A 26,145-nucleotide genomic window follows, 5' to 3' on the forward strand; every position below is an offset into this window, starting at 1 on the left:
TATGGCGAATTGTCAGCAACTCTTAGCTACACCTTAGCTAAATAGATAGTTCCTTCGAGAAAGACCAAGTGCAATGATATTCCTTACCTAATGGAGTGTTGATCAGGGCTCCTTAGCCTGTTCCCTACATCATAAGCTTCTTCACAGAATCACATAATTGTTACAGTGCAGAAGGAGGCCATTCGGCCCATTGTATCTACACCGGCTCTCCAAATGAGCAATTCACTTAGTGCCATTCCCCCACCTTCTCCCCGTAACCCTACACATTGTTCCTTTTCAAATAACGGTCTAATTCCCTTTTGAATGTTTCAATTGAACCTGCCTCCACCACATTCTTGGGCAGTGCATTCCAGACCTTAACCAGTTGCTGTGTAAAAATGTTTTCCTCATGTCGCTTTTGCTTCCTTTACCAATTAATTTAAATCTGTGCCCTCTCGTTCTTGATCCTTTCACGAGTGGGAACAGTTTCTCTCTATCTACTCAGTCCAGACCCCTCATGATTTTGAATACCTCTATCAAATCACCACTCAGCCTTCTCGTCTCCAAGGAAAACAGTCCCAACTTCTCCAATCTATCTTCATAACTGAAACTCCTCATCCCTGGAACCATTCTCGTGAATGTTTTCTGCACTTTCTCTAATGCCTTCACATCCTTCCTAAAGTGCAGTGCCCAGAACTGGATGCCATACTCCGGCTGAGGACAAACTGATGTCTTATGCAGGTTTAACATAACCTACTTGCTCTTGTACTCTATGCCCCTATTAATAAAGCCGAGGAAACTGTATGCTTTATTAACTGTTCTCTCAATCTGTCCTGCCACCTTCAATGAATTATTCACGTGTACACCCAGGGCCCTTTGCTCCTGCAACCCCTTTAGAATTGTGACCTTTATTTTACATTGTCTCTCCATGTTCTTCCTACCAAAATAAATCTCTTAACATTTCTCCACATTGAACTTCATCTGCCACCTGTCCACCAACTGTCTATGTCCTTTCGAAGTGCTACACGATCCTCCGCACTGTTCACAATGCTTCCAAGTTTTGTATCATCTGGAAACTTTTAAATTGTGCCCTATACACTAAGGTCCAGGTCATTAATATATATCCGGAAAAGGAAGGGTCCCAATACTGATGCCTGGGGAACTCTACTACAAACCTTCCTCCAGCCCGAAAAACGTCCATTAACCACTACCCTTTGTTTTCGTATCCATGTTGCGACTGTCCCTTTTATTCCAGGAGCTATAGCTTTGCCCACAAGTCTGTTGTGTGGCACTGTATTAAAAGCCTTTTGGAAGTCCATGTACACCACATCAACTGCATTCCCCTCATCAACCCCCTCTATTACCTCTTCAAAAATCTTAGTTCAACATGATTTTCCCTTAAGAAATCCATGCTGGCTTTCTTTAAGTAACCTGCATTTGTTCATGTGACTATTAATTTTGTCCTGAAGTATTATTTCTAGAAGTTTCATTGATTCCAATTTATTCATCCCAATCCGTTAAACTGACTGGCCTGTAGTGACTTGGCTTATCTTTAGACCCTTTGTTGAACAATGGTGTAATGTTTGCAATTCTCCAGTCCTCTGTCACCACCCCCAAGTCTAAGGAAGACTGAAAAATTATGGTCAGTGCCTCTGCAATTTCCACCCTCATTTCCCTCAGCATCCTTGGATGCATTTCATCCGGTCCTGGTGCTTTGTCCACTTTAAGTACAGACAGCCTCTTTATCAATTTTAAACTCTTCTAGTATCTGAATTCCCTCCTCTTTCACCATTGCCTGGGTTGCATCTTCTTCCTTGGTAAAGGAAGATGCAAAGTTTTCATTTGATGCCTCAGCTATGCCCTCTGCCTCTATGCCTAAATCCCCTTTCTGGTCCCTAATGACCCCCACTCCTGTTTTTGCCACCCTTTTACTATTTCTATGTCTATAGAAAACTTTGGGATTTCTTTTTATGTTAGCTGTCAGTCTCTTTTCATACTCTCGCTTTGCTTCTCTTATTTTCTTTTTCTCTTCCCCTCTGAACCTTCGAGCTGTCAGTCTCTTTTCATACTCTCGCTTTGCTTCTCTTATTTTCTTTTTCTCTTCCCCTCTGAACCTTCTATATTCAACCTGGTTCTCAATAATATTTTCTTCCTGACATCTTTCATAAGGACACTTTTTCTTCTTTATCTTAATTTCCATCTCTCTTGTCATCCAGGGAGGTCTGGTTTTATTTGCCCTTTTGAGGGAGTATGCCTTGACTGTACCTAAACTATCTTTTCTTTGTACAGCTACCGTTTTTTATCCCAAAACTTTGATTCCAATTTATTCATCCCAATCCGTTCTTATCCCATTGAGGTTGGCTCTCCTCCAGTTAATTATTCTTACTCTGGATTGCTCTTTGTCCTTTTTGTCCAGTGATACAATGATCACTGTCCCCGAAATGATCTACTGATACTTGATCCACTTGGCCCACCTCATACCCGAGAACCAGATCTAGCAGTGCCTCATTTCACATTGGAATAGAAACATAGTGCTGTGGAAAATTTTCCTGAACACACACTAGGAACTCTTGCACCTCACTGCCCCTCACACTACTATTATCCACTCTATGTTTGGAGAGTTAAAGTCCCCCATTTCATCAACCTTATAATTTTTGCACCTTTTTGTAATTTCCTTGTAAATGTGTTCCTTGACAACCGTCCCACTAGTTGGTGACCTAAATACAACACTGAGCAATTTAACTGAACCTTTTTTGTTCCTTAGCTCTAGCCAAATAGATTTTGTCCTTGACCCCTCTGGGATCTCCTCTTTCTCCAGCACTGCAATGCTCTCCTTTATCCCTTTCCTATGTTTCCTGTAGGCGTTGATACAAGGAATATTTAACACCCAGTCCTGCCCATCTTGGAGCCAGGTCTCTCTAATAGCCACATCATATTTCCACATGTCAATCTGCACTTATAACTCACCAATCTTATTAACCACACTCCGTGCATTCACATACATATACAGTAACCCTGATTTAGACTTTATTACTTTCTCCCTTACTCTGACCCCCACCTACTAAACCACCTAATAGCTTAGTATTCCCTATTCTAGTGCTATCTATCTCTCCCAGTATTTTGTGCACCTTGGTATTCCTCTCTGATATTTCCTCCTGCATCTCACACCCCTGCCAAATTAGTTGAAACGTTCCCTGTAAGGAACTCAGTCCTGGCTCTTTTTAAGTGCAACCCATCTGGCCTATACAGGTCCCATCTGCTTCAAACATGGACAAAAGAGCTGAACTCAAGAGGTGAGGTGAGAGTGACTGCCCTTGACATCAAGGCAGCATTTGACTGAGTGTGGCATCAAGGAGCCCTAGCAAAACTGGAGTCAATGGGAATCAGGGGGAAAACTCTCTGCTGGTTGGAGTCATACCTAGTGCTAAGACAGATGGTTCTGGTTGTTGGAGGTCAATCATCTGAGCTCCAGGATATCACTGCAGGAGTTCTTCAGGGTAGTATCCTAGGCCCAACCATCTTCAGCTGCTTCATCAATGACCTTTCTTCAATCATAAGGTCAGAAGTGGGGATGTTCGCTGATGATTGCACAATGTTCAGCACCATTCGTGACTCCTCAGATACTGAAGCAGTCCGTGTAGAAATGTGCAAGACCTGGACAATATCCAGGCTTGGACTGATAAGTGGCAAGTAACATTCACGCCACACAAGTGCCAGGCAATGACCATCTCCAAGGAGAGACTCTAACCATCTCCCCTTGACATTCAATGGCACTACCATCGCTGAACCCCCCACGATCAACATCCTGCGGGATACCATTGACCAGAACTGGAGTAGCCATATAAATACCATAGCTACAAGAGCAGACCAGAGGCTCGGAATCCTGCGCTGAGTAACTCACCTTCTGACTCCCCAAAGCCTGTCCACCATCTACAAGGAACAAGTCAGGAGTGTGATGGAATACTCTCCACTTACCTGGATGGGTGCAGCTCCAACAACACTCAAGAAGCAGCCCACTTGCTTGGTACTCCATTCACCAACACTCACTCGGTCCACCACCGACGCACAGTGGCAGCATCTACAAGATGCACTGTAGCAACACAGCAAGCTAGATAGCACCTTCCAAACCTGTGACCTCTACCACCTAGCTGTATAAAATGCAGGTTAGGCCACAGCTGGAGTACTGTGTACAGTTCTGGGCACCACACTATAGGACGGATGTGATTCCACTGGAGAGGGTGCAGAGGAGATTCATCAGGATGTCGCCTGAGCTGGAGCACTTCAGCTATGAAGAGAGACTGAATAGGCTAGGGTGGTTTTCCTTAGAGCAGAGGGTGCTGAGGGGGTACCTGATTGAGGTATACAAAATTGTAAGGAGCATTGAGAGAATAGATAGGAAGAAACTCTTTCCCTTAGCGGAGGGATCAATAACCAGGGGGCATAGATTTAAGGTAAGGGGCAGGAGGTTTAGAGGGGATTTGAGGGAAAATGTTTTCACCCAGAGGGTGGTCGGAATCTGGAACACACTGCCTGAAGGGGTGGTAGAGGCAGAAACCCTCACAACATTTAAGAAGTATTTAGATGAGCACTTGAAACGCCATAGCATACAAGGCTACGGGCCAAGTGCTGGAAAATGGGATTAGAATATAGGTGCTTGATGGCCGGCACAGACACGATGGTCCAAAGGATCTGTTTCTGTGCTGTATAACTATGACTCTATGACCTAGAAGGACAAAGGCAGCAGATGCATGGGAACACCACCACCTGCAAGTTCCCCTCCAAGCCACACATCATCCTGACTTCGAACTATATCACCGTTCCTTCACTGTCGCTAGGTCAAAATCCTGGACCTCCCTTCCTAACAGCAGTGTGGGTGTACCTACCCCAGATGGACTGCAGCAGTTCAAGAAGGCAGCTCACCACCACCTTCTCAAGGGCAATTAGGGATGGGCAATAAATGCTGGTCTAACCAGCGACACCCACATCCCATGAATGAATATAAAAAAAAATCTCCCCCAGAGCCAGTCCCAAGCTAAAGCCTTCCCTTCTGCATCATCTTTCCAGCCATGCATTCATTTGCTTTATCCTCCTATTTCTATACTTACGCATGATACTGGGAGTAATCCAAAGATTACTACTTTTGAGGTCCTGCTTGCTAATTTCTAACCTGGCTCACTAAACTCTTTCTGCAGGACCACATCCCTCTTCCTACTCATGCCATTGGTAAATGTGACCATGACTGCTGGCTGTTCACCCTCCTTCCTCAGAGTGTTCTGCAGCCGTTCAGTGGCATCCTTGACCCTGGCACCAGGGAGGCAACACACCGTCCCGGATTCACATTTGCAACCACAGAAATGCCTGTCTATTCCCCTAACTATCGAATCTCCTATCACTAGTGCTCTTCCAATCTTTCTTGTACCACCCCACCCCCTGTGCAGCTTAGCCAGCCATGGTGCCATGGCATTGGGTCTGGCTGCACTCTCTCATACTAGCTACTGGTTGGACAGTGAGATGCACTCAGGGCTCTCCTGCACTACCTGCCTGTTTATAATTGACTGTCTGGTGGTCACCCATTCCCTCTCTCCCTGCATACTCTTAAGCTGTGGGGTGACCACATCTATAGACGTGTTTTCCACGAAACTCTCAACCTCATGGATGCTCCGCAATGACAACAATTGTTGCTCAAGTTCTGAAACCTGCTAAAGTTCTAAAGCTGCTGCAACTGATGAGACTTCCTGCACATATCGTTATCCAGGACACGAGAAGCATCCTGGAGTTCCTACATAGTACAGGATGTGCACTCCAGACTTTGGAACAGCTTTGCCATTCCTCTATCTATTACATTATAGACTTTGCTACTACTAATAAATCCTGCTGCTACTAATGAATACCCCGAGTTGAGAATAAAAGTAAACAAGGAAAAAAAATACACACCAAACAATCACTTACTTGCTTCCCACTGATGTCACACTTGATTTTCTTCAGAACGTTGTCGGTGCTCTGAACCCATAGACCAGCTCCCTTACAGGCCCACATTTTATCATCCGTCGCCACTGCTGTAGAAGTCAAAGTTAAAGAACATAAGAAATAGGAGCAGGTGTAGTCCATTCGGCCTTGCGAGCTTGCTCCACCATTCAATAAGATCATGGTTGATCTGATTGTGGCCTTAACTCCACTTTTCTGCCTGCCCCCCTAACCCTTGACTCCCTTGTAGATTAAAAATCTGTCTCACTCAACATTGAATATATTCATTGACCCAGCCTCCACTGCTTTCTGGGGAAGAGAGTTCCAAAGATGAACGACCCTCTGAGAGAAGAAATTCCTCTTCAGCTCCATCTTAAATGAGAGACCCTTATTGTGAAACTGTGCCCGCTAGTTCTAGATTCCCCCATGAGGGGAAACATCCTCTCAACATCTACCCTGTCAAGCCCCCTCAGAATCTTATATGTTTCAATAAGATCGCCTCTCATTCTTCTAAACTCCAATGAGTATAGGCCTAACCTGTTTAACCTTTCCTCAGAAGACAAACCCCTCATCTCAGGAATCAGCCTAGTGAACCCTCTCTGAGCTGCTTCCAATGCACGTATATCCCCCCTTAAGTAAGGAGACAGACTCGGAGGGCGGAGTTCCAGAGCGGTGAGTATAAAAAACTTACCTCGGGGATTCTTGGAGCAGACTCGGAGGGCGGTGTTCCGGAGCGGTGAGTATATAAAAAAACTTACCTCGGAGATTCTCGGAGCAGACTCGGAGGGCGGTGTTCCGGAGCGGTGAGTTTACAGAGTAAGTTACCTCGGGTGGAAAACAAAACTGAAAAAGTGACGTCACAGGAAAGCTGTGACCTGATTGGCTGGTAGGGAATCTGTACCGAATTTGAAAATAAAACGGATAAAAATTGATAAAAACACTAATTAACTAATTAATAAGTAGAGTAACTAAACCAGAGGGAGGAGATTACTGTATTTAGACAGCATTTCATATTTATTGTAGAAATCTAGCACTGGGGACCACATAGTGAAGTGTATCATAATTTAGTAAGGATTTAATAAGTATTTATTTATTTTATATCAATTAACTAATTAGTGCTAGAAATGTCAGTTAGAGGGGTGAAGTGCTTCACCTGTGAGATGTGGGAAGTCCGTGACGCTTCCAGCGTTCCGGACGACTACATCTGCAGGAAGTGTACCCAGTTGCAGCTCCTCACAGACCGCATGGATCAGTTGGAGTGGCAACCGGATGCACTTAGGAGCATGCAGGTGGCAGAAAGCATCATAGACAGGAGTTTTAGAGAAGTGGTTACACCCAAAGTGCAGGCAGATAGATGGGTGACCGCTAGAAGGGGCAGGCAGTCAGTGCAGGAATCCCCTGTGGCTATCCCCCTCTCTAACAGGTATACCGTTTTGGATACTGTTGAGGGGGATGGCCTATCAGGGGAAAGCAGCAGCAGCCAGAGCAGTGGCACCACGGCTGGCACTGTTGTTCAGCAGGGAGGGACAAAGCGCAGAAGAGCAATAGTTATAGGGGACGCTATAGTCAGGGGCACAGATAGGCGCTTCTGTGGACGTGAAAGAGACTGCAGGAAGGTATGTTGCCTCCCTGGTGCCAGGGTCAAGGATGTCTCTGAACGGACAGAGGGCATTCTGAAGGGGGAGGGTGACCAGCCAGAGGTTGTGGTACACATCGGTACCAACGACATAGGCAGGAAGAGTGATGAGGTCCTGCAGGGGGAGTTTAGGGAGTTAGGTAGTAAGTTAAAAAACAGGACCTCTAGGGTTGTAATCTCTGGATTACTCCCTGTGCCACGTGCCAGTGAGGCTAGAAATAGGAAGATAGTGCAGCTAAACACGTGGCTGAGCAGCTGGTGTAGAAGGGAGGGTTTCAGATATCTGGACCATTGGGCTCTCTTCAGGGACAGATGAGACCAGTACAAGAAGGACGGGTTGCATCTAAACTGGAAGGGCACTCATATCCTGGCTGCAAGGTTTGCTAGCGTCACTCGGGAGGGTTTAAACTAGTGTGGCAGGGGGGTGGGAACCAGAGCAGTAGGACAGCTAGTGAAGTAAATGAGGAGGACATAGTAAATAAGGCCAGTAGGACTAAGAGGAAGAGCAGGCAGGGAGATGTTGCTGAGCACAGCGGGGCTGGTGGTCTGAAGTGCGTTTGCTTCAATGCGAGAAGTATAACAGGTAAGGCAGATGAACTTAGAGCTTGGATTAGTACTTGGAAATATGATGTTGTTGCTATTACAGGGACTTGGTTGAAGGAAGGGCAGGATTGGCAGCTAAATGTTCCAGGCTTTAGAAGCTACAGGCGGGATAGAGGGGGATGTAAAAGGGGTGGGGGAGTTGCATTACTGGTTAAGGAGAATATCACAGCTGTACTGCGGGAGGACACCTCAGAGAGGTCATGCAGCGAGGCAATATGGGTGGAGCTCAGGAATAGGAAGGATGCAGTCACGATGTTAGGGGTTTTCTATAGGCCTCCCAACAGCCAGCGGGAGGTAGAGGAGCAGATATGTAGACAGATTTTGGAAAGATGTAAAGGTAACAGGGTTGTGGTGGTGGGTGATTTTAACTTCCCCAATATTGACTGGGACTCACTTAGTGCTAGGGGCTTGGATGGGGCAGAATGTGTGAGGAGCATCCAGGAGGGCTTCTTGAAACAGCATGTAGATAGTCCAACTAGGGATGGGGCCATTCTGGACCTGGTATTGGGGAATGAGCCCGGCCAGGTGGTCGAAGTTTCAGTAGGGGAGCATTTCGGGAGCAGTGACCATAATTCCATAAGTTTTAAGGTACTTGTGCATAAGGATAAGAGTAGTCCTCGGGTGAAGGTGCTAAATTGGGGGAAGGCTAATTATAACAATATTAGGCAGGAACTGAAGAATTTAGATTGGGGGCAGCTGTTTGAGGGTAAATCGACATCTGACATGTGGGAGTCTTTCAAATGCGTGGAGCCAGAGGAAATGGGTGAGGTGCTAAATGAGTACTTTGCATCCATATTCACCAAGGAGAAGAACTTGGTTGATGATGAGCCGAGGGAAGGGAGTGCAGATAGTCTCAGTCATCTCATTATCAAAAAGGAGGAGGTGTTGGGTGTCTTGCAAAGCATTAAGGTAGATAAGTCCCCAGGGCCTAATGGGATCTACCCTAGAATACTGAGGGAGGCAAGGGAAGAAATTGCTGGGGCCTTGACAGAAATCTTTGCATTCTCATTGGCGACAGGTGAGGTCCCAGATGACTGGAGAATAGCCGATGTTGTTCCTTTGTTTAAGAAGGGTGGTAAGGATAATCCAGGAAATTATAGGCCGGTGAATCTTACGTCAGTGGTAGGGAAACTATCAGAGAGGATTCTTCGGGACAGGATTTACTCCCATTTGAAAACAAACAAACTTATTAGCGAGAGACATTATGGTTTTGTGAAGGGGAGGTTGTGTCTTACTAATTTGATTGAGTGTTTTGAGGAAGTGACGAAGATGATTGATGAGGGAAGGGTGGTGGATGTTGGCTATGTGGACTTTAGTAAAGCCTTTGACAAGGTCCCGCATGGCAGACTGGTGCAATAGGTGAAGTCACACGGGATCAGAGGTGAGCTGGCAAGATGGATACAGAACTGGCTCAGTCACAGAAGACAGAGGGTAACAGTGGATGGGTGTTTTTCTGAATGGAGGGATGTGACTAGTGGTGTTCCGCAGGGATCAGTGCTGGGACCTTTGCTGTTTGTAGTATATATAAATGATTTGGAGGAAAATGTAGCTGGTCTGATTAGTAAGTTAGCGGACGACACAAAGGTTGGTGGAGTTGCGGATAATGATGAGGATTGTCAGAGGATACAGCAGGATATAGATCGGTTGGAGACTTGGGCGGAGAAATGGCAGATGGAGTTTTATCCGGACAAATGTGAGGTAATGCATTTTGGAAGGTCTAATGCAGGTGGGAGGTATACAGTAAATGGCAGAACCCTTAGGAGTATTGACAGGCAGAGAGATCTGGGCGTACAGGTCCACAGGTCACTGAAAGTGACAACGCAGGAGGATAAGTTGGTCAAGAAGGCATACGGCATGCTTGTCTTCATCGGTCGGGGCATAGAGTATAAAAATTGGCAAGTCATGCTGCAGCTGTACACACTTAGAATATTGCGTGCAATTCTGGTCGCCACACTACCAGAAGGACGTGGATGCTTTGGAGAGAGTACAGAGGAGGTTTACCAGGATGTTGCCTGGTCTGGAGGGCATTAGCTATGAGGAGAGGTTGGAAAAACTCGGATTGTTTTCACTGGAACGACGGAGGTGGAGGGGCAACATGATAGAGGTTTCCAAAGTTATGAGCGGCATGGACAGAGTGGATAGTCAGAAGCTTTTTCCCAGGGTGGAAGAGTCAGTTATTAGGGGACATAGGTTTAAGGTGCGAGGGGCAAAGTTTAGAGGGGATGTGCGAGGCAAGTTCTTTCCACAGAGGGTGGTGAGTGCCTGGAACTTGCTGCCAGGGGAGGTGGTGGAAGCAGATATGATAGCGACATTTAAGAGACATCTTGACAAATATATGAATAGGATGGGAATAGAGGGATATGGGCCCCGGAAGTGCAGAAGGTTTTAGTTTAGGCAGGCATCAAGATCGGCGCAGTGTTGGAGGGCCGAATGGCCTGTTCCTGTGCTGTGCTGTTCTTTGTTCTTTGTTTGTTCTTCGAGACCAAAACTGTATACAGTATTCTAGATGTGGTCTCACCAATGCCTGGCAAAGTTGTAGCAAAATTTCCCTACTTTTAAACACCATCCCCTTGCAATAAATGCCAACATTCCATTTGCCTTTGTCATGCAGGCCCTCACCTGCTAAGAATGAGGCACCTTAATTTTGCCACATGGACATAAACTTAAAATTAAAACCAAAATACTGTGGATGCTGGAAATCTGAAATAAAAACAAGAAATGCTGGAGATACTCAGCAGGTCTGGCAGCATCTGTGGAAAGAGAAGCAGAGTTAACGTTTCGGGTCAGTGACCCTTCTTCGGAACTGACAGATATTAGAAATGTCAAAGGTTATAAGCAAGTGAGGTGGGGTGGGGCAAAAGATAACAAAGGAGAAGGTGTAGATTGGACAAGGCCACATAGCTGACCAAAAGGTCATGGAGCAAAGGCAAACAATATGTTCATGGTGTGTTGAAAGACAAAGCATTAGTACAGATAGGGTGTTAACGGACAAAAGATTGAACAGCAGCAAGTACAAACATGAAAAAAAAACAGTGGGTAAGCAAACTGAACAAACTGAGATGAAATGAAATAAATATACAAAATAAAGTTGTAAAAAATGTAAAAAAGAAAAAATAACTGAAAATAAAAGTAAAATGGGGGGCCCGTCATGCTCTGAAATTATTGAACTCAATGTTCACTCCGGCAGGCTGTAGTGTGCCTAATCGGTAAATGAGATGCTATTCCTCGAGCTTGCATTGATGTTCACTGGAACACTGCAGCAAGCCCAGGATAGAGATGTGAGCATGAGAGCAGGGGGGAGTGTTGAAATGGCAAGCAACCAGAAGCTCAGGGTCCTGCTTGCGGACTGAGCAGAGATGTTCCGCAAAGCGGTCAACCAGTCTGCGTTTGGTCTCCCCAATGTAGAGGAGACCACATTGTGAGCAGCGAATACAGTATACTACATTGAAAGAAATACAAGTAAATCGCTGCTTCACCTGAAAGGAGTGTTTGGGGCCTGGGATAGTGAGGAGAGAGGAGGTAAATGGGCAGGTATTACACCTCCTGCGATTGCAGGGGAAGGTGCCATGAGAAGGGGACGAGGTGTTGGGGGTAATGGAAGAGTGGACCAGGGTGTCGCGGAGGGTACGATTCCTTCAGAATGCTGACGGGAAGGGAGGGGAAGATGCGTTTGGTAGTGGCATCACGCTGGAGGTGGCGGAAATAGCGGAGGATGATCCTTTGGATACGGAGGCTGATGGGGTGGAAAGTGAGGAGAAGGGGAACCCTGTCCCGGTTCTTGGAGGGAGGCGTAGGGGTGAGGGTAGAGGTGTGGGAAATGGGCCATTGAGGAACCGGTCCCTGCTCCCTCAATGCACAGAAGACGTGGTCAGACCAGTTTAGTCATATGCAGGAATTTGAACTTGCCACAGAGTTTTAAAACTCAGAAAGCTGTTTGCTTCTGGACTGAAAAGACCTCCCTCCTGTCTGCTCACATCTCTTTCTCACGGAACTGAAGACCCATTGAAGGCACATGAACCCCAAGAGAGAAAAGTCTCCTGCAGTGAACAAGGTTTAAGAAAAATACTGGGCCCCAATGAAAAGCAAGAATTACCTACAAAAGGACGACAGTGAGCTCAAAGCACAGTAACAAGAAACTTTTCTGATATTTCCTGAAACCTCTACACTTTATTTTTCTTCAGCTCTTTTCTGCCTCTAATTGCATGTGCTTATCGCATATGCTTGCTAGCGTGGGGCACAGCGTGTGCTCGTAGGCATTAACCGAATTAGAGTTTAACTTTAATAAAATTTCACTTTTCTTCTTTAAACCTAAGAAAGCCTGTTAATGCTCATTTCTTTACCTTATAATTGGAAAGTGGTCAACAAGGAATCACCAAGGGGGAGCTCAAAACACAGTCTGTTTAAAATTAAAACCCTGTTACAATAAGACCAGGTGAAGGCTGAGAAAGACCCCTGGACACCTTTCTCACTTAATCGTAACACCTTCCTAATTACTAGTTGTATCTGCATGCTAACTCTTTGTGTTTCATGTACGAGGACACCCAATCCCTCTCCATCGCAGCATTCTGAGTCTCCATTTAAATAATATTCTGCTCTTCTATTTTTCCTGCCAAAGTGGACAACCTCACATTTCCCACATTATACTCCATCTGCCAAATTTTTGCTGACTCACTTAACCTATCTATATCTCTTTGGAGACACTTTGTGTCCTCCTCACAACTTGCTTTCCTACCCATCTTTGTATCATCTGCAAATTTAGCTACAATACACTTGGTCCCTTCATCCAAGTCATTAATACAGATCGTAAATAGTTGAGCCCCAGCACTGATCCCTATGACACTCCACTTGCTACAGTTTGCCAACCTGAAAATGCCCCATTTCTCCCAACTCTCTGTTTCTTGTTAGTTAGCCAATCCTCTATCCATGCTAATATATCACCCCCAATACCATGAGCTCATCTTGTGTCATAACCTTTTATGTGGCATCTTATTGAATGCCTTTTGGAAATCCAAATACACTACATCTACTGGTTCCCCTTGATCTACCCTGCTTCGTACATCCTCAAAGAACTCTAATAAATTTTTTAAACATAATTTCCCTTTCATAAAACTATGTTGACTCTGCTTGATTGTATTATGTTTTTCTAAATGTCCTGTTACTACTTCCTTACTAATGAATTCCATCATTTTCCCAATGACAGATGTTAGACTAACTGGCCTATAATTGCCTGCTTTCTGTCTCCCTCCTTTCTTGAATAGAGGTGTTACGTTTGCAATTTTCCAATCTGCTGGCACCTCTCCAGAATCTAGGGAATTTTGGACAGGTGGTCACCCTATAGTGATTGGCAACCTTTCCCCCTGCTCTTCTGCCCCAACAATGCCAGGGAGGTGAAGACTCTGTTCAATGCCTGAGTGCCTACTCTTCCTGTCACCTGTGCAGCGCCAAGGACACCTCCTTTCCAAATGCCAAGTCTTCCTGTGCCCTGCTGACTCTCTTATGGGGCTGGGATAATTCTTTAGAGCAGCCATCACTGGCTCCCCACTCTGTACCCATCTCCATTCAGCTGGACAGCAACAGACAGTGCGTGAAAACTGTGTGTCCCCTTCAAAATCCAGAGCTCCACCTCTAATGGTACAGTGGTGCAGTGGTTAGCACCGCAGCCTCACAGCTCCAGCGACCCGGGTTCAATTCTGGGTACCGCCTGTGTGGAGTTTGCAAGTTCTCCCTGTCTGCGTGGGTTTCCTCCGGGTGCTCCGGTTTCCTCCCACATGCCAAAGACTTGCTGGTTGATAGGTTAATTGGTCATTATAAATTGCCCCTAGTATAGGTAAGTGGTAGGGAAATATAGAGACTGGTGGGTATGTGGTAGGAATATGGAATTAGTGCCGGATTAGTATAAATAGGTGGTTGATGGTCGGCACAGACTCGGTGGGCCGAAGGGCCTGTTTCAGTGCTGTATCTCTAAACTAAACTAAACTGAACTAACAAACTCTTCATGAGCTTTTTAAATACTTTAATTGGCCTCAATTGGGACAAGATCGCTGTCCTTCCCTTCTCTCGCCCTGGTCAACATCACCAGTGCTGGGAACAGTGTCTAGAAACTGACATGCTGCTGGCGTCAGTATTTTTGGGCCCCCCTACCTCCATCTCTGACCTGGGGGGGGGGTGGGGGGAAAAACTTCAGCTCCATATTCCCTACGGGAGGCTGGAAATTGTTCCGTTTTTCAAAGCAAATAGCTATTCATTATTAATCATGTTGAAAACACTGAACACATTCTGCTTGATTTGTTCTGAAGACAATTCCTGGTAACAAATCACATACAGACCAGGCACTATTTCATTTCCAGGAAGTGGATTGACCATCTGGATGCCTGTACAGACTATCTGGAGTGGCAGTTTCTTCCAGCAGGGAGCAGGTAGTCTGCATGATGTCTCTGTGGAAGGGGATGACGGGCACCTAAAGGCCCAGCTAGAGAGGGATATTTTGGCAACCCATTATAGCAGAGATGAAGTTTGGAAGAAACCTTGCGTATAAGTTTTACGTTACAGATGCCAATCCAGGTTTAGTATTACTTAGTGTTACTTTTTGCCTCATTACAACAGTGACTACAAGTCAAAAGCACTTAATTGGCTGTAAAGTCCTTTGGGACATTCTTAGGTTGTGAATGGTGATACATTATTGAAAATAAAGTGTTTTGTTCAATTCTATTACTTTCTGACTTAAAGGAGGTGTAAGATAAAATTTCGAGTGGGCTGAAATCTGCTGTACTGATTTGCTACTATGTATGTTTTACTTTTAGTAAACCTGATTTGTATTCTGTAGCCTGACTCTCACAGTCTGATAAAGTGTTTACTCTTCTGCTATCTAAAGATTAGGCGAACTAAAAGGATTTGTACGAATTCAGTGAACTAACTACAGCAACAAGGATTTCTGTTCAATCCCTGGGCAATAGAATCATAAAGTTGAAGGCACAGAAAGAGGCCATTTGGCCCATCGTGTCTGAGCCAGCCGAAAAACGATCCACCTATTCTAATCCCACTCTCCAGCATTTGGTCCGTAGACCTGCAGGTTACGGCACTTGAGGTGCATATCCAGACTCCTTTGAATGAGTTGAGGGTCTCTGCCTCAACTACCCTTTCAGGCAGTGAGTTCCAGACCATCACCGCACTCTGGGTAAAAAAGTTTTTCCTCATCTCCTCTCTAATTTTTCTACCAATCATCTTAAATATATGACCCCTCGTCATTGACCTCTCTGCTAAGATGAATAGACCCTTCACCTCCACTACCCAGGCCCCTCAACATCTTGTGCATTTCAATCAGATCTCCCCTCAGCCTTCTCTGTTCCAAGGAGAACAACCCCAGCCTATCCAATCTTTCCTTTTTCCATTTTCCAGTCCTGGCAACATGCTCATAAATCTCATCTGTACCCTCTCCAGTGCAATTGCATCCTTTCTGTAATGAGGTGACCAGAACTGCACACAGTACTCAAGTTGTGGCCTAACCAATGAGTTATACAGTTCCAGCATAACCTCCCTGCTCCTGTATTCTATACCTCGGCTAATAAAGGAAAGGATTCCATATGCCTTCTTAACCACCTTATCGACCTGTCCTGCTAGCTTCAGGGATCTGTGGACATTCACTCCAAGGTCCCTTGCTTCCTGTACACTTCTCAGTATTTTCCCATTTATCTTGTATTCCTTTGCCTTGCTTGACTGCCCCCAAATGCATCACCTCACACTTATCCAAGTTGAATTCCATTTGCCACTTTTCTGCCCATCTGACCAGACCATCAATATCTTTTTGCAGCCTGCAGCTATCCTCCTTCGTTATCTATCACACGGCCAATCTTTGTGTCGTCCTCAAACTTCTTGATCATGCCCCCTACATTTACATCCAAATCTTTAATACACACCACAAAAAGCAGAGGACCCAGTACTGAGCCCTGCGGAACGCCACTGGAAACAGCCCTCCAGTCACAAAAACAGCCGTCAACAATTACCCTTTGTTTCTTGCCACTGAGTCAATTTTGTATCCAACTTGTTGCATTTCCCTGGATTCCATGGGATTTTATTTTTTTAACCAGTCTGCCATGTGGGACTTTGTCAAAAGCCTTGCTAAAATCCATGTAGATCACATCAACTGTACGACCCTCATGTATCTTCCTTGTTACTTCAAAAAATTCAATCAAGTTGGTCAAACAAGATCTTCCCTTAACAAATCCATGCTGACTATCCTTGATTAACCTGTGCCTTCTTAAGTGACTGTTTATCCTGTCTCTCAGAATAAATTCCAATAATTTGCCCACTACAGAGGTTGGACTGACTGGCCTGTAATTATTCGGTCTATCCGTCGCTCCCTTTTTGAACAGAGGTACAACATAGCAGTTCTCCAATCCTCCGGCAGCACACCTGTATCCAGTGAGGACTGGAAAATGATAGCCAGACCCTCTGCTATTTCCTCTCTTGCTTCTTTTAACAGCCTGGAGTGCATTTCATCTGGCCCTGGTGATTTATCAACTTTCAAGGATGCTAATCCCATTAATACTTCCTCTCTCCCTATGTTTATCACATCCAATACTTCACACTCCTCCTCCTTAACCACAATATCTGCATCGTCCCCCTCTTTTGTGAAGACAGACACAAAGTATTCATTAAGAACCGTACCAACATCTTCCGCCGTTACACATAGGTTACCTTTTTGGTCTTTTATGGGCCCTTCTTTCTCCTTAGTTATCCTCTGACTCTTAATAGATTGATAAAACATCTCTGAGTTCACCTTGATTTTGCTTGCTAATATTCTTTCATGCCCTCTCTTTGCTTTCCTAATTTCCTGTTTTGATTTCACCCCTCCACTTTCTATACTCCTCTCGGCTTTCTGTAGTATTGAGTTCTTGGTGTCGGACGTAAGCTTTCCTTTTCTGCCTTACCTTACCCTGTAGGCTCCTTGACATCCATGGGGCTCTAGATTTGGCCGCCTCACCGTTTTTCTTTCTGGGAACATGTTTACCCTGAACCCCTTGAATCTCCCCTTTGAATGCCTCCCACTGCCCTGACATGATTTACCTTCAAGTAGCTGTTTCCAGTCCACTTTCACTAAATCACTCCTCAGTTTCATAAAATTGGCCTTGCCCCAATTGAGAACTCTAACTCCTGTTCTATCTCTGTCCTTTTCCATAATTATGTTAAAACTGACTGAATTATGATCACTACCACCAAAATGCTCTCCCACTGCCACTCCTTCCACCTGCCCATCTTCATTTCCTAAAACTAAGTCTAAAACTGCATCCTCTCATGTAGGACTTGCTACATACTGGGCAAAAAGGTTCTCCTGAAAGCACCTCAAGAATTCTGCTCTCTCAATTCCTTTCACACTAAAACTATCCCAGTTAATATTGGAGTAATAAAAATCCCCTACTGTTACTGCCTGATTGTTCTTGCACTTCTCAGAGATTTGCCTACATATCTGTTCTTCTATCTCCCACTGACTGTTTAGGGGTCTACAGTACACTCCCAGCAGTGTGATTGCCCCTTTTTTGTTCCTTAGCTTAATCCATATGGTCTCATTTGATGAACCTTCCAACATATCATCCCTCCTCACAGCTGTAATAGTTTAATTGACTAAACTTGCCACTCCCCCTCCTTTCTTATCCCTCTCCCTATCGCGTCTGAAAACCTTGTAACCAGGAACGTTGAGCTGCCATTCCTGTCCCTCCTTAAGCCATGTTTCTGGAATAACTATGATATCATACTGCCACGTGTCTATCTGTGCCCTCAGCTCATCTGCTTTATTTGCTATACTCCTTGCATTGAAATAGATACCCTTGAGCACTGCCAAACTCTTTATTTTATAACCCTCGTTTCCTCTGTCTTCCAGAGTCATCTTTTAATTTTCCACCTTCCATTTTCATTTCTGATTTTGTCCCAGCTGAGTCTACCCTCAGCTCCCCATTCTCCTGCCAAGCGAGTTTAACCCCTCCCCAACAGCACTGGCAAAATGTCCCGCAAGGAACTCAGTCCCGGCTCTTTTCAGGTGCAACCCATCCGGCCTGTACAGGTCCCATCTCCCCCAGAGCCAGTCCCAATGTCCCAGGAATCTGAAGCCCTCCCTCCTGCACCATCTTTCCAGCCACGCATTCATCTGTCTTATCCTTCTACTTTTATACTCACTTGCACGTGGCACTGGGCGTAATCTGGAGATTACTACTTTTGAGGTACTGCTTGCTATTTCTTACCTAGCTCCCTAAATTCAGACTGCAGGACCACATCCCTTTTTCTATCTATGGTTGGTTCCAATGTGGACCTCGACTGCTGGCTGTTCACCCTCCCCCTTCAGGATGCTCTGCAGCTGCTCAGTGACATCCTTGACCCTGGCCCCAGGGAGGCAACACACCATCCTGGATTCACATCTGCGGCCACAGAATCGCCTGTCTGTTCCCCTGACTATTGAATCACTATCACTGTGGCTCTTCCAGTCTTCCCTGTACCCCCTGTGCGGCTGTGTCACCCGTGGTGCCATGGACTTGGCTCTGGCTGCACTTCCCAGGTGAAGCATCACTTTCCTCAGTATTAAGAACTGAATACCTGTTGGAGAGTGAGATGCACTCAGGGGTCTCCTGCACTACCTTTTTGACTGCCTGGTGGTCACCCATCCCTCTCTCCCTGCATACCCTAAAACTGAGGGGTGTCCACATCTATAAACATGCTATCCACGTAGCTCTCATCCTCATGAATACTCCGCAGTGTCGCCAGCTGCTGCTCAAGTTTCAAAACTGGGAGCTTAAGCTGCTTCAATTGACAACACTTCTTGCACAAATGGTTCTCCAGGATATGGGAAGCATCCTGGAGCTCCCACGTAGCACAGGAGGTGCACTCTCGAGGTTGAAGCAACCCTGCCATTCCTTTATTTATTTGTTCACCCTTTGCTACTGCTAAAAAAACCTTACCAATACTACAACAACTTAGAATTATTAATGAAACCTTAGAAGTACAGATCAATCTTACTAAAAGTCAATTCATTTCACTAGTTAAAATAAATCTTACTCAAAAAAATACCAGTTACTCCCTTGTTTCTTATTATTAAGCTATTTACACGCACGCCCTAGCAGTAATGTACTAACCCAGCTATTTAGAGTTATTCCCTAACAGCAGTTACTCAGCAACCAATCACCTTGCAGATTTCCTGTGATGCCACTGCTCACTTTGTTTACAAACTCCAGCGCGCCTGGATTCCTCTCCACTCCTCTCCCGGAAGGTAAATGCTATTGGCCGCGATCTTCTGGCTTTATTTAACTGTTCCCCGCTCTGTGTTCCTCCCACAGCTCCACTCTTCTCCTCTACTCTCCCAGAAGGAATACTACATTTCCTGACATTGTGTGTATGTTGGACTTGGTTTTGTAGGAAGCAAGAGCTCATTTGTGACAGCAATTGTTGGCACTTACGCGTGAGAGAAATCTAAAGCTGGAAAAGCATAACAGATAGCAAGTGAATATATGCAGGGAGATGATGGCATAATGGTAATGTCACTGGACTATTAATCCAGAGACCCAGGCCAATGCCCTAGGGACACGGGTTCAAATCCCACCATGGCAGCTGGTGAAGTTTTAATTCAATTAATTAATAAAAATCTAGAATTTAAACCTGGGGCTGGGTTTTACGGTGAGTGGGGAGAACCCTCCAGCAGCCGAAGAGTCGGTGGCGATCCTGTCTCCGCCGGGCCTGGGGATCCAGACTGAATTTTACAGTCTCCAGGCCCTTAATTTGCCTTGGGCGGGACTTCCACCTCATTGAGGCAGGAATTCCAGCCTAATGGAGCTGCTGCCAATGGAGCTGCCGGGAACAGTGGCCACTGCTGGGACTGCAACCCAGCTTCAGGGTGAAGATGACAGAGAGCACCAGAAGAGAGCTAAGCTTTTGGGGCCTCACCAGAGACAATTGGTCAGGCCCCAGCGAGGCAAGGAAGGTTGGTTGGGGGGGCGGCGGGGGGCGTGTTGGACGTTGGGGGTGGTTGGAGCTTCGGGGTGGCCCTCCATGGGGCACAGGGTACCTGATCAGGAGGGCTGCCCCCAGGTCACCAGAACACCGTTTAGTTTTATCTGGGGGCTTTTCTGAGGTCTCAGCCACCCGCCAACCAAATGTAAAATCCCCGTGGCAGCAGGCGGAGACCTGGGCCTTGATTGGCCTGAGGCGGGCGGGTCATTTCTTGCCGACTCCACCCCGCGTAAATTGTCAGCAGAAGCGGGAGCAGGTGGGGAAGGGCCCCCCCAGCCTCCCACTCCATTTTACACCCCCACCCCCACCGCCCACCACCAGCCCACTTTTTTGAGAGGCTTAAAATTTAGGCCCTAGTCTCAGTAATGGTGCCATGTATTTATCATAAATTGTCATAAAAACACACCTGATTTATGAATGTCATTTAGGGAAGGAAATCTGCCGTCCTGACCTGGTCTGGCCCACATGTGATTCCAGACCCACAGCAATGTAGTTGACTCTTAACTGCCCTCTGAAATGGCTTAGCAAGCCACTCAGTTGTCAAGGACAATTGGGGATGGGCAAGAAATGTTGACCTTGCCAGTGACGCCCACATGAAAGAAAAATAAAATTAACACTTAACTGAACTAGCATAAAATGTACTTTGGGTGCTTGTTGGGGTTAAATTTGCACTGTTCATCAGTTTTAGTTAGATTCTAATCTTTTGGTTGCAGGTTCTTGGCTATTGCAAACAACATTGATTTGACTACTTGATTTATATTTCAGACCAAAGGTTCTCAAAGCACCACACCAGTCGGCACTCAGAAAAAAGTGAAGAGAACTCTTCCGAACCCTCCTCCAGAGGAGGTTGGCATTGCAGGGACGCAGGCAACTTTCTCCACCGTCAGCTCCGTTTCCCGCAGAAGAGTCTGCAGGACCAACACAATGGCTAGAGCTAAAATTCTCCAGGACATTGACAGGGAATTGGAGCTTGTGGAAAGAGAGTCCTCCAAACTCAGGAAAAAACAGGCAGAACTAGATGAAGAAGAAAAAGAAATTGATGCCAGATTACGTTATTTGGAAATGGGCATCAATCGAAGAAAAGAAGCTTTGCTGAAGGAGAGAGAGAAAAGGGAGCGTGCTTATTTACAGGGTGTGGCCGAGGAAAGAGATTATATGTCAGACAGTGAAGTAAGCAACATAAGGGAGACCAGAATGGATGGACAATGTGGAATAGAGAGACCTAGAACTGCTCCACAGCCTGATTATGATCAGTTTCTGTCACCTCAGACCAAGTCACAGCCTCAGTATGCAACCACTCCCAGCCATTATACACAGTATCAGTATTCTGCTCCTCCACCAACCCAAACCCAAACTCAATACCAACAGCAATCTCCTTACCAACAACAGGCATTGTACCATCAACAAGTTTCTCCCTATCAAACACAACCGACATATCAGTCTGTCTCCACTATTGCTTATCAACAACAGGCCCCTCCTTCTCAAGCCCAACCAACAGCCTATCCACATCCATCACAAATGCTGCTGATTCAACAAAAACCAAGGCAAACAACACTTGTTGACCTTGAACCCAAAATAACTACGAACTATGAGGTGATACATAATCAGTCTCTTCTTATGGCTTCCACTTCTGCAGACAGCACATATGCAATTCCTCATATGAGTAGTAAGTACAGCAATTTAGACCTTAGAATAGGGCTAGATGAAAGGGGAACCATGGCAAGTAGCCCAATGTCAAGCATTTCTGCAGAATCTTATTATGCAGATCTAGAGCACCACGCACCCCGGAATTATGTTCTGATTGATGACATTGGCGAACTCACTAAAGGATCTAGTGCCCTTCCTACTGGATTCAATCTTCATGATATACAAAAGGAAGTACAAAAGAATGAGCGCCTACTTCGCACAAGTGAAGCACGCAGAACTGGGGACGTGAAAGATTTTATTGGACCATTGCAGACCTCAACCCGGTTACACTCCTATGGAAAAGTAGATGAAGATTCCATGGAGGATCCTTATGAACTAAAACTTTTGAAGCAACAGATCAAACAAGAGTTCCGGAGAGGTACCGAAAGTTTGGAACATCTTTCTGGCCTCCCCCAATACTATCATGGAGATAGCAGCTACAGGCACTTTCCAAAGTCTGAGAAATACAGCATAGGCAGGCTTACTCTTGAAAAGCAAGCTGCAAAACAATTACTGCCATCCATTATTTATCAAAAGCAAAACAAACACAAAAAGCAGTTGCTGGACCCCAAAATCGCCAAGTTTTTGCCCATTCAAGAAGCTAGAGATGTAGAGCCTGACTATACTAGCTACATGGGAACTACAGCAGCAGTAACTGGTGCTACTTCTAGGACAAGGCTTATTCAGGATGACATAACATTTAGCCTAAGAAAGAATATCCGTGACCAACAGAAATTCCTTGGGCCAACCATCAGATCTACATTAGATGATGAAATTGACAAGGCATATACCAGTGGAACTAGATCCAGACCCTCATCAGTTTATGGACTTGATTTGACAATTAAAAGAGACCCTTCTAGTACATCACTGCGAATAAAAGGTCAGGAAAATGATCCATTAGATATCGCCTATGCACACAGCACTCCCTCTGTACGAACAAAACCATCCAGTTTACCTATTAGTCACAGTAGAGGGAGAATTCCCATAGTGGCCCAGAATTCAGAGGAAGAAAGCCCCTTAAGTCCAGTTGGACAGCCAATGGGAATGGCTAGAGCAGCAGCTGGCCCATTGCCACCAATATCCGCTGATACAAGGGAACAGTTTGGTTCGAGCCATTCACTGCCTGAAGTTCAACAACACATGAGAGAGGAGTCACGGACACGTGGATATGACCGTGACATAGCATTTATCATGGATGACTTCCAACATGCCATGTCAGACAGCGAAGGTAAAATGGGACTCAGGATGTGTTATCATCAACAAAATTTCCCTTCTATGCATGAGTATAATTTCTATTCATTCCTTATGGACTCTCTTGTTCATGTCTGTACTTTCTTTTTATTTGTATATTTGTATGTATCTCAGCAAAGAAAAGTTTTTCATGCAAGCACATTACAAACATTACAGATTTCATTTCACACTGAGGATTTCCTGTCAGACATTTTCAAGTAAGGAAATCAGGATGTTAATGAACTACAAACATTTATTTCAGTTTAATATGTATGATGTTATTTAATTTATGATACTGTTTACCTGAAAAGATATTGTGAGGAGCATGTTTTTTTCAATTTCCTTTATAATTTAGTTTTTTGTATGTGGAACAGTTCACATGTGAAGGGCCTGTACTGTGCTGTTCTATGTTCTATTAGTAGAATGAAGGGTAGGTAGTTAGTTTGATCTTAGAGTAGGTTAAAGGTTCGGCACAACATCGTGGGCCGAAGGGCCTGTACTGTGCTATACTGTTCTATGTTCTATGTCAGTGCTGTTAAAACCATTCCCACTTATTAGCCCTAAGTGTTGTGTAGCCAAAATGAAATTAGCAGAATTATTATTGTATTGTCAAACTGTACTGTCAGGGTTTCTTTTATTCCTATATGATAATTTAACAGAAATGGGGAAGCTGTTGTGAAGATTTTCTACAATATTTCTTTTGAACAATTGACGAAGAATTCAGAAGTGATAAAAAAGTTGTGTTTTGATCATTTTGAACTATAGTTTAACTAGGCCAACAAAGACGAGATTCTTTCAATTTTTTTCTAATTGATTTATTTTTATATTTTGGAGTTGGCTACACTCTGGAAATGCCTGTGCGCAGAGTCCAACAAGTAAAACAAATAGAATACACAAATGTATGTGGCTTCTTAGATAAGTAATGCTCCCTGTGCCATAGTTTAATATGTAGTTGTATGTAAAATTAAGTTAGTGAATGGCATCAGTCAGCCTGTACTCTGGCAATATTATCACGATTATAATCTCTGCTTATGTTTAATAATTATAAAACTCCACTCCAAATATTCTGTTAAGTACTAAGTACTAAAGAGTAAAGTACAGAGCCATACAAAGTTTGTTTCTGGATTTTAAAATTATTTTATTGAGTTTTTCAAAAGAGTTATAAGGATGTCTCATTAATTTTATTAATGCTTGTTGTACAAAGACTTCCATTGCTGCTTTAAGCATTCTGAATTTATTATTTCTTACTACTGTTTACATTTTCCCTCCTTTGGCCAAATACTAACTGAAGAAATAAGTACAAACAGTGATGTTGAAGATTTTAGTTTAAATATGCTGCTGCTGATTAACAATCAGAAGGTCACTTCAGTTACAATTCTTGGTACCCTTCATCACATAAAAATAAAAACAGGATTATCTGAGAAACCGAACTATTCTGATACTGCTTTTTTTTTCTTTTTTCCCTTCTCTTGCTTTATATCAAACAGGGGTGTGCACAGCACTGAATCAATTAACTGAACCCAACCAAACTAAGTTCATTGAAATCAATTGTGAGTTGAATGATTTGGTTGGACTTTCAGCTTTGTTAAATTGAGTTTGCTAACTAATGAAGGAGCACTGAGTGACATTACAAGGCATGGCCATTGGTTCTTGGGAAGATTTGTGTATTGAAAATACAAGAGGAAATGAAAGACCAATCTATGTGTATTGTTGTTGTAGGATTTCAGTTTCAGCTATTCATTTTAACAATTAAGATACGAAACATGCTTCATGTTCTAACTGAGGATTAAACTGATTCAGATTAAACAAATGCAAATCCCAAAACAAATTGTATTGGTATGTTGTCCAGTTTCTAGACATAGAGCTGGTTTTCAAGACCTGCCCTCAGTAAAATAATTTCCCTCAAAAGATTAGGGTTAGATTTCTCACACATTCATCATCAATGAGTGGAAAAATCTAGCCCTTGATCATTTAGGCAATGTCTATGACAGTGCAAATTGATATAGATTATTAGAAGGAGTGGGCTGACTCGCCTATTTTTTCCGTTCCAAATATTATATCCTTATATTATCCAGTTTCTTGACCCTTAGTTTTGAATCTAAGCAATGCATGTTTCCCAGAATCTATGGCAGTATTTATGTTGTCTTGATTAGCTTCCATTTTCTCATCACAACTATGAAAAATAATTGACTCAATGATGATATTTTTGACCAACTAATCTGGCTATAACCCCAGATTATGAAGGTTCTTTAATATTTAGTTTTGACCTTATATTTTATTACTAACTATATAATTCATTCTTGAAAAAAAATTCACACAGAAATTTGATAAGTAATAATGTAGCATTTACAGTATTCCTATGCAAAAACGAGTCCCTATTAAAGTTCAGAAAACTATCTAATGATTTCAACATCAGATGGTTTGCACACCTTTAGTCTCTAGTTATTAAATCTGTGATGTTTACAAATTGCCTTCCTGCTCTTCAGTTGCACTTTCTGTACATTTCCATAGCCCTGTGTCATAGGTTGTAATCTTGCATGAATGTATTGAAAAATGCATAGACTTGCATGCTGCAGTGCCCAAATAGCACATATACCGTCCTCCCTTGGCAGCAAGCTGCCACTCCTGAACTTCTATTGTCTGACCTGGAGAACTGACATTTCCTTAATTTTCAAAGCGTATCATCTGCGTCGGGAAGAAACAGATTGGTTTGACAAGCCACGTGAGTCCCGCCTTGAGGATGCACCTGCCATAAATCGCAAACTTCCAGAAAAATTAACCCACTCAAGACAATCTCAACAGCAGTCAACAGAAGTAAGAAACCATTTATTAGTTTTACTTTTTGCATTGACCCATCTTATTCATAATTAAACATGAATTAGAAATATTCTTTGCAAATTATACAGTTCCCATTGAATATCCAATGTAATATTGATCTACCTTTCTGCAGTTTTGAATAAGAGATCTTAATAGACAGTCGACTTATATTTAGAAAATATTTTAATCCAATATTTTAACCTAAAAAATTGCCAATAGCAATATTTGTATAATCTTTCTTT

At 44.0% G+C, this 26,145-nt stretch overlaps 1 protein-coding gene across 1 annotated transcript in view; it reads left to right on the forward strand.

Annotated features, from left to right (window-relative positions):
* LOC137384960 (protein piccolo-like) overlaps positions 1–26,145 on the forward strand; it is a 631,016-nt gene that overhangs the window by 206,247 nt on the left and 398,624 nt on the right. The window contains exons 9-10 of the mRNA XM_068059672.1: positions 20,936–23,084; positions 25,764–25,900. Coding sequence (XP_067915773.1) covers positions 20,936–23,084; positions 25,764–25,900 — 2,286 coding nt within the window. The remainder of the gene's footprint in view (positions 1–20,935; positions 23,085–25,763; positions 25,901–26,145) is intronic.

The sequence above is a fragment of the Heterodontus francisci genome, chromosome 27, assembly GCF_036365525.1.
Source record: "Heterodontus francisci isolate sHetFra1 chromosome 27, sHetFra1.hap1, whole genome shotgun sequence".
In the NCBI taxonomy this organism is placed as follows: domain Eukaryota; kingdom Metazoa; phylum Chordata; class Chondrichthyes; order Heterodontiformes; family Heterodontidae; genus Heterodontus; species Heterodontus francisci.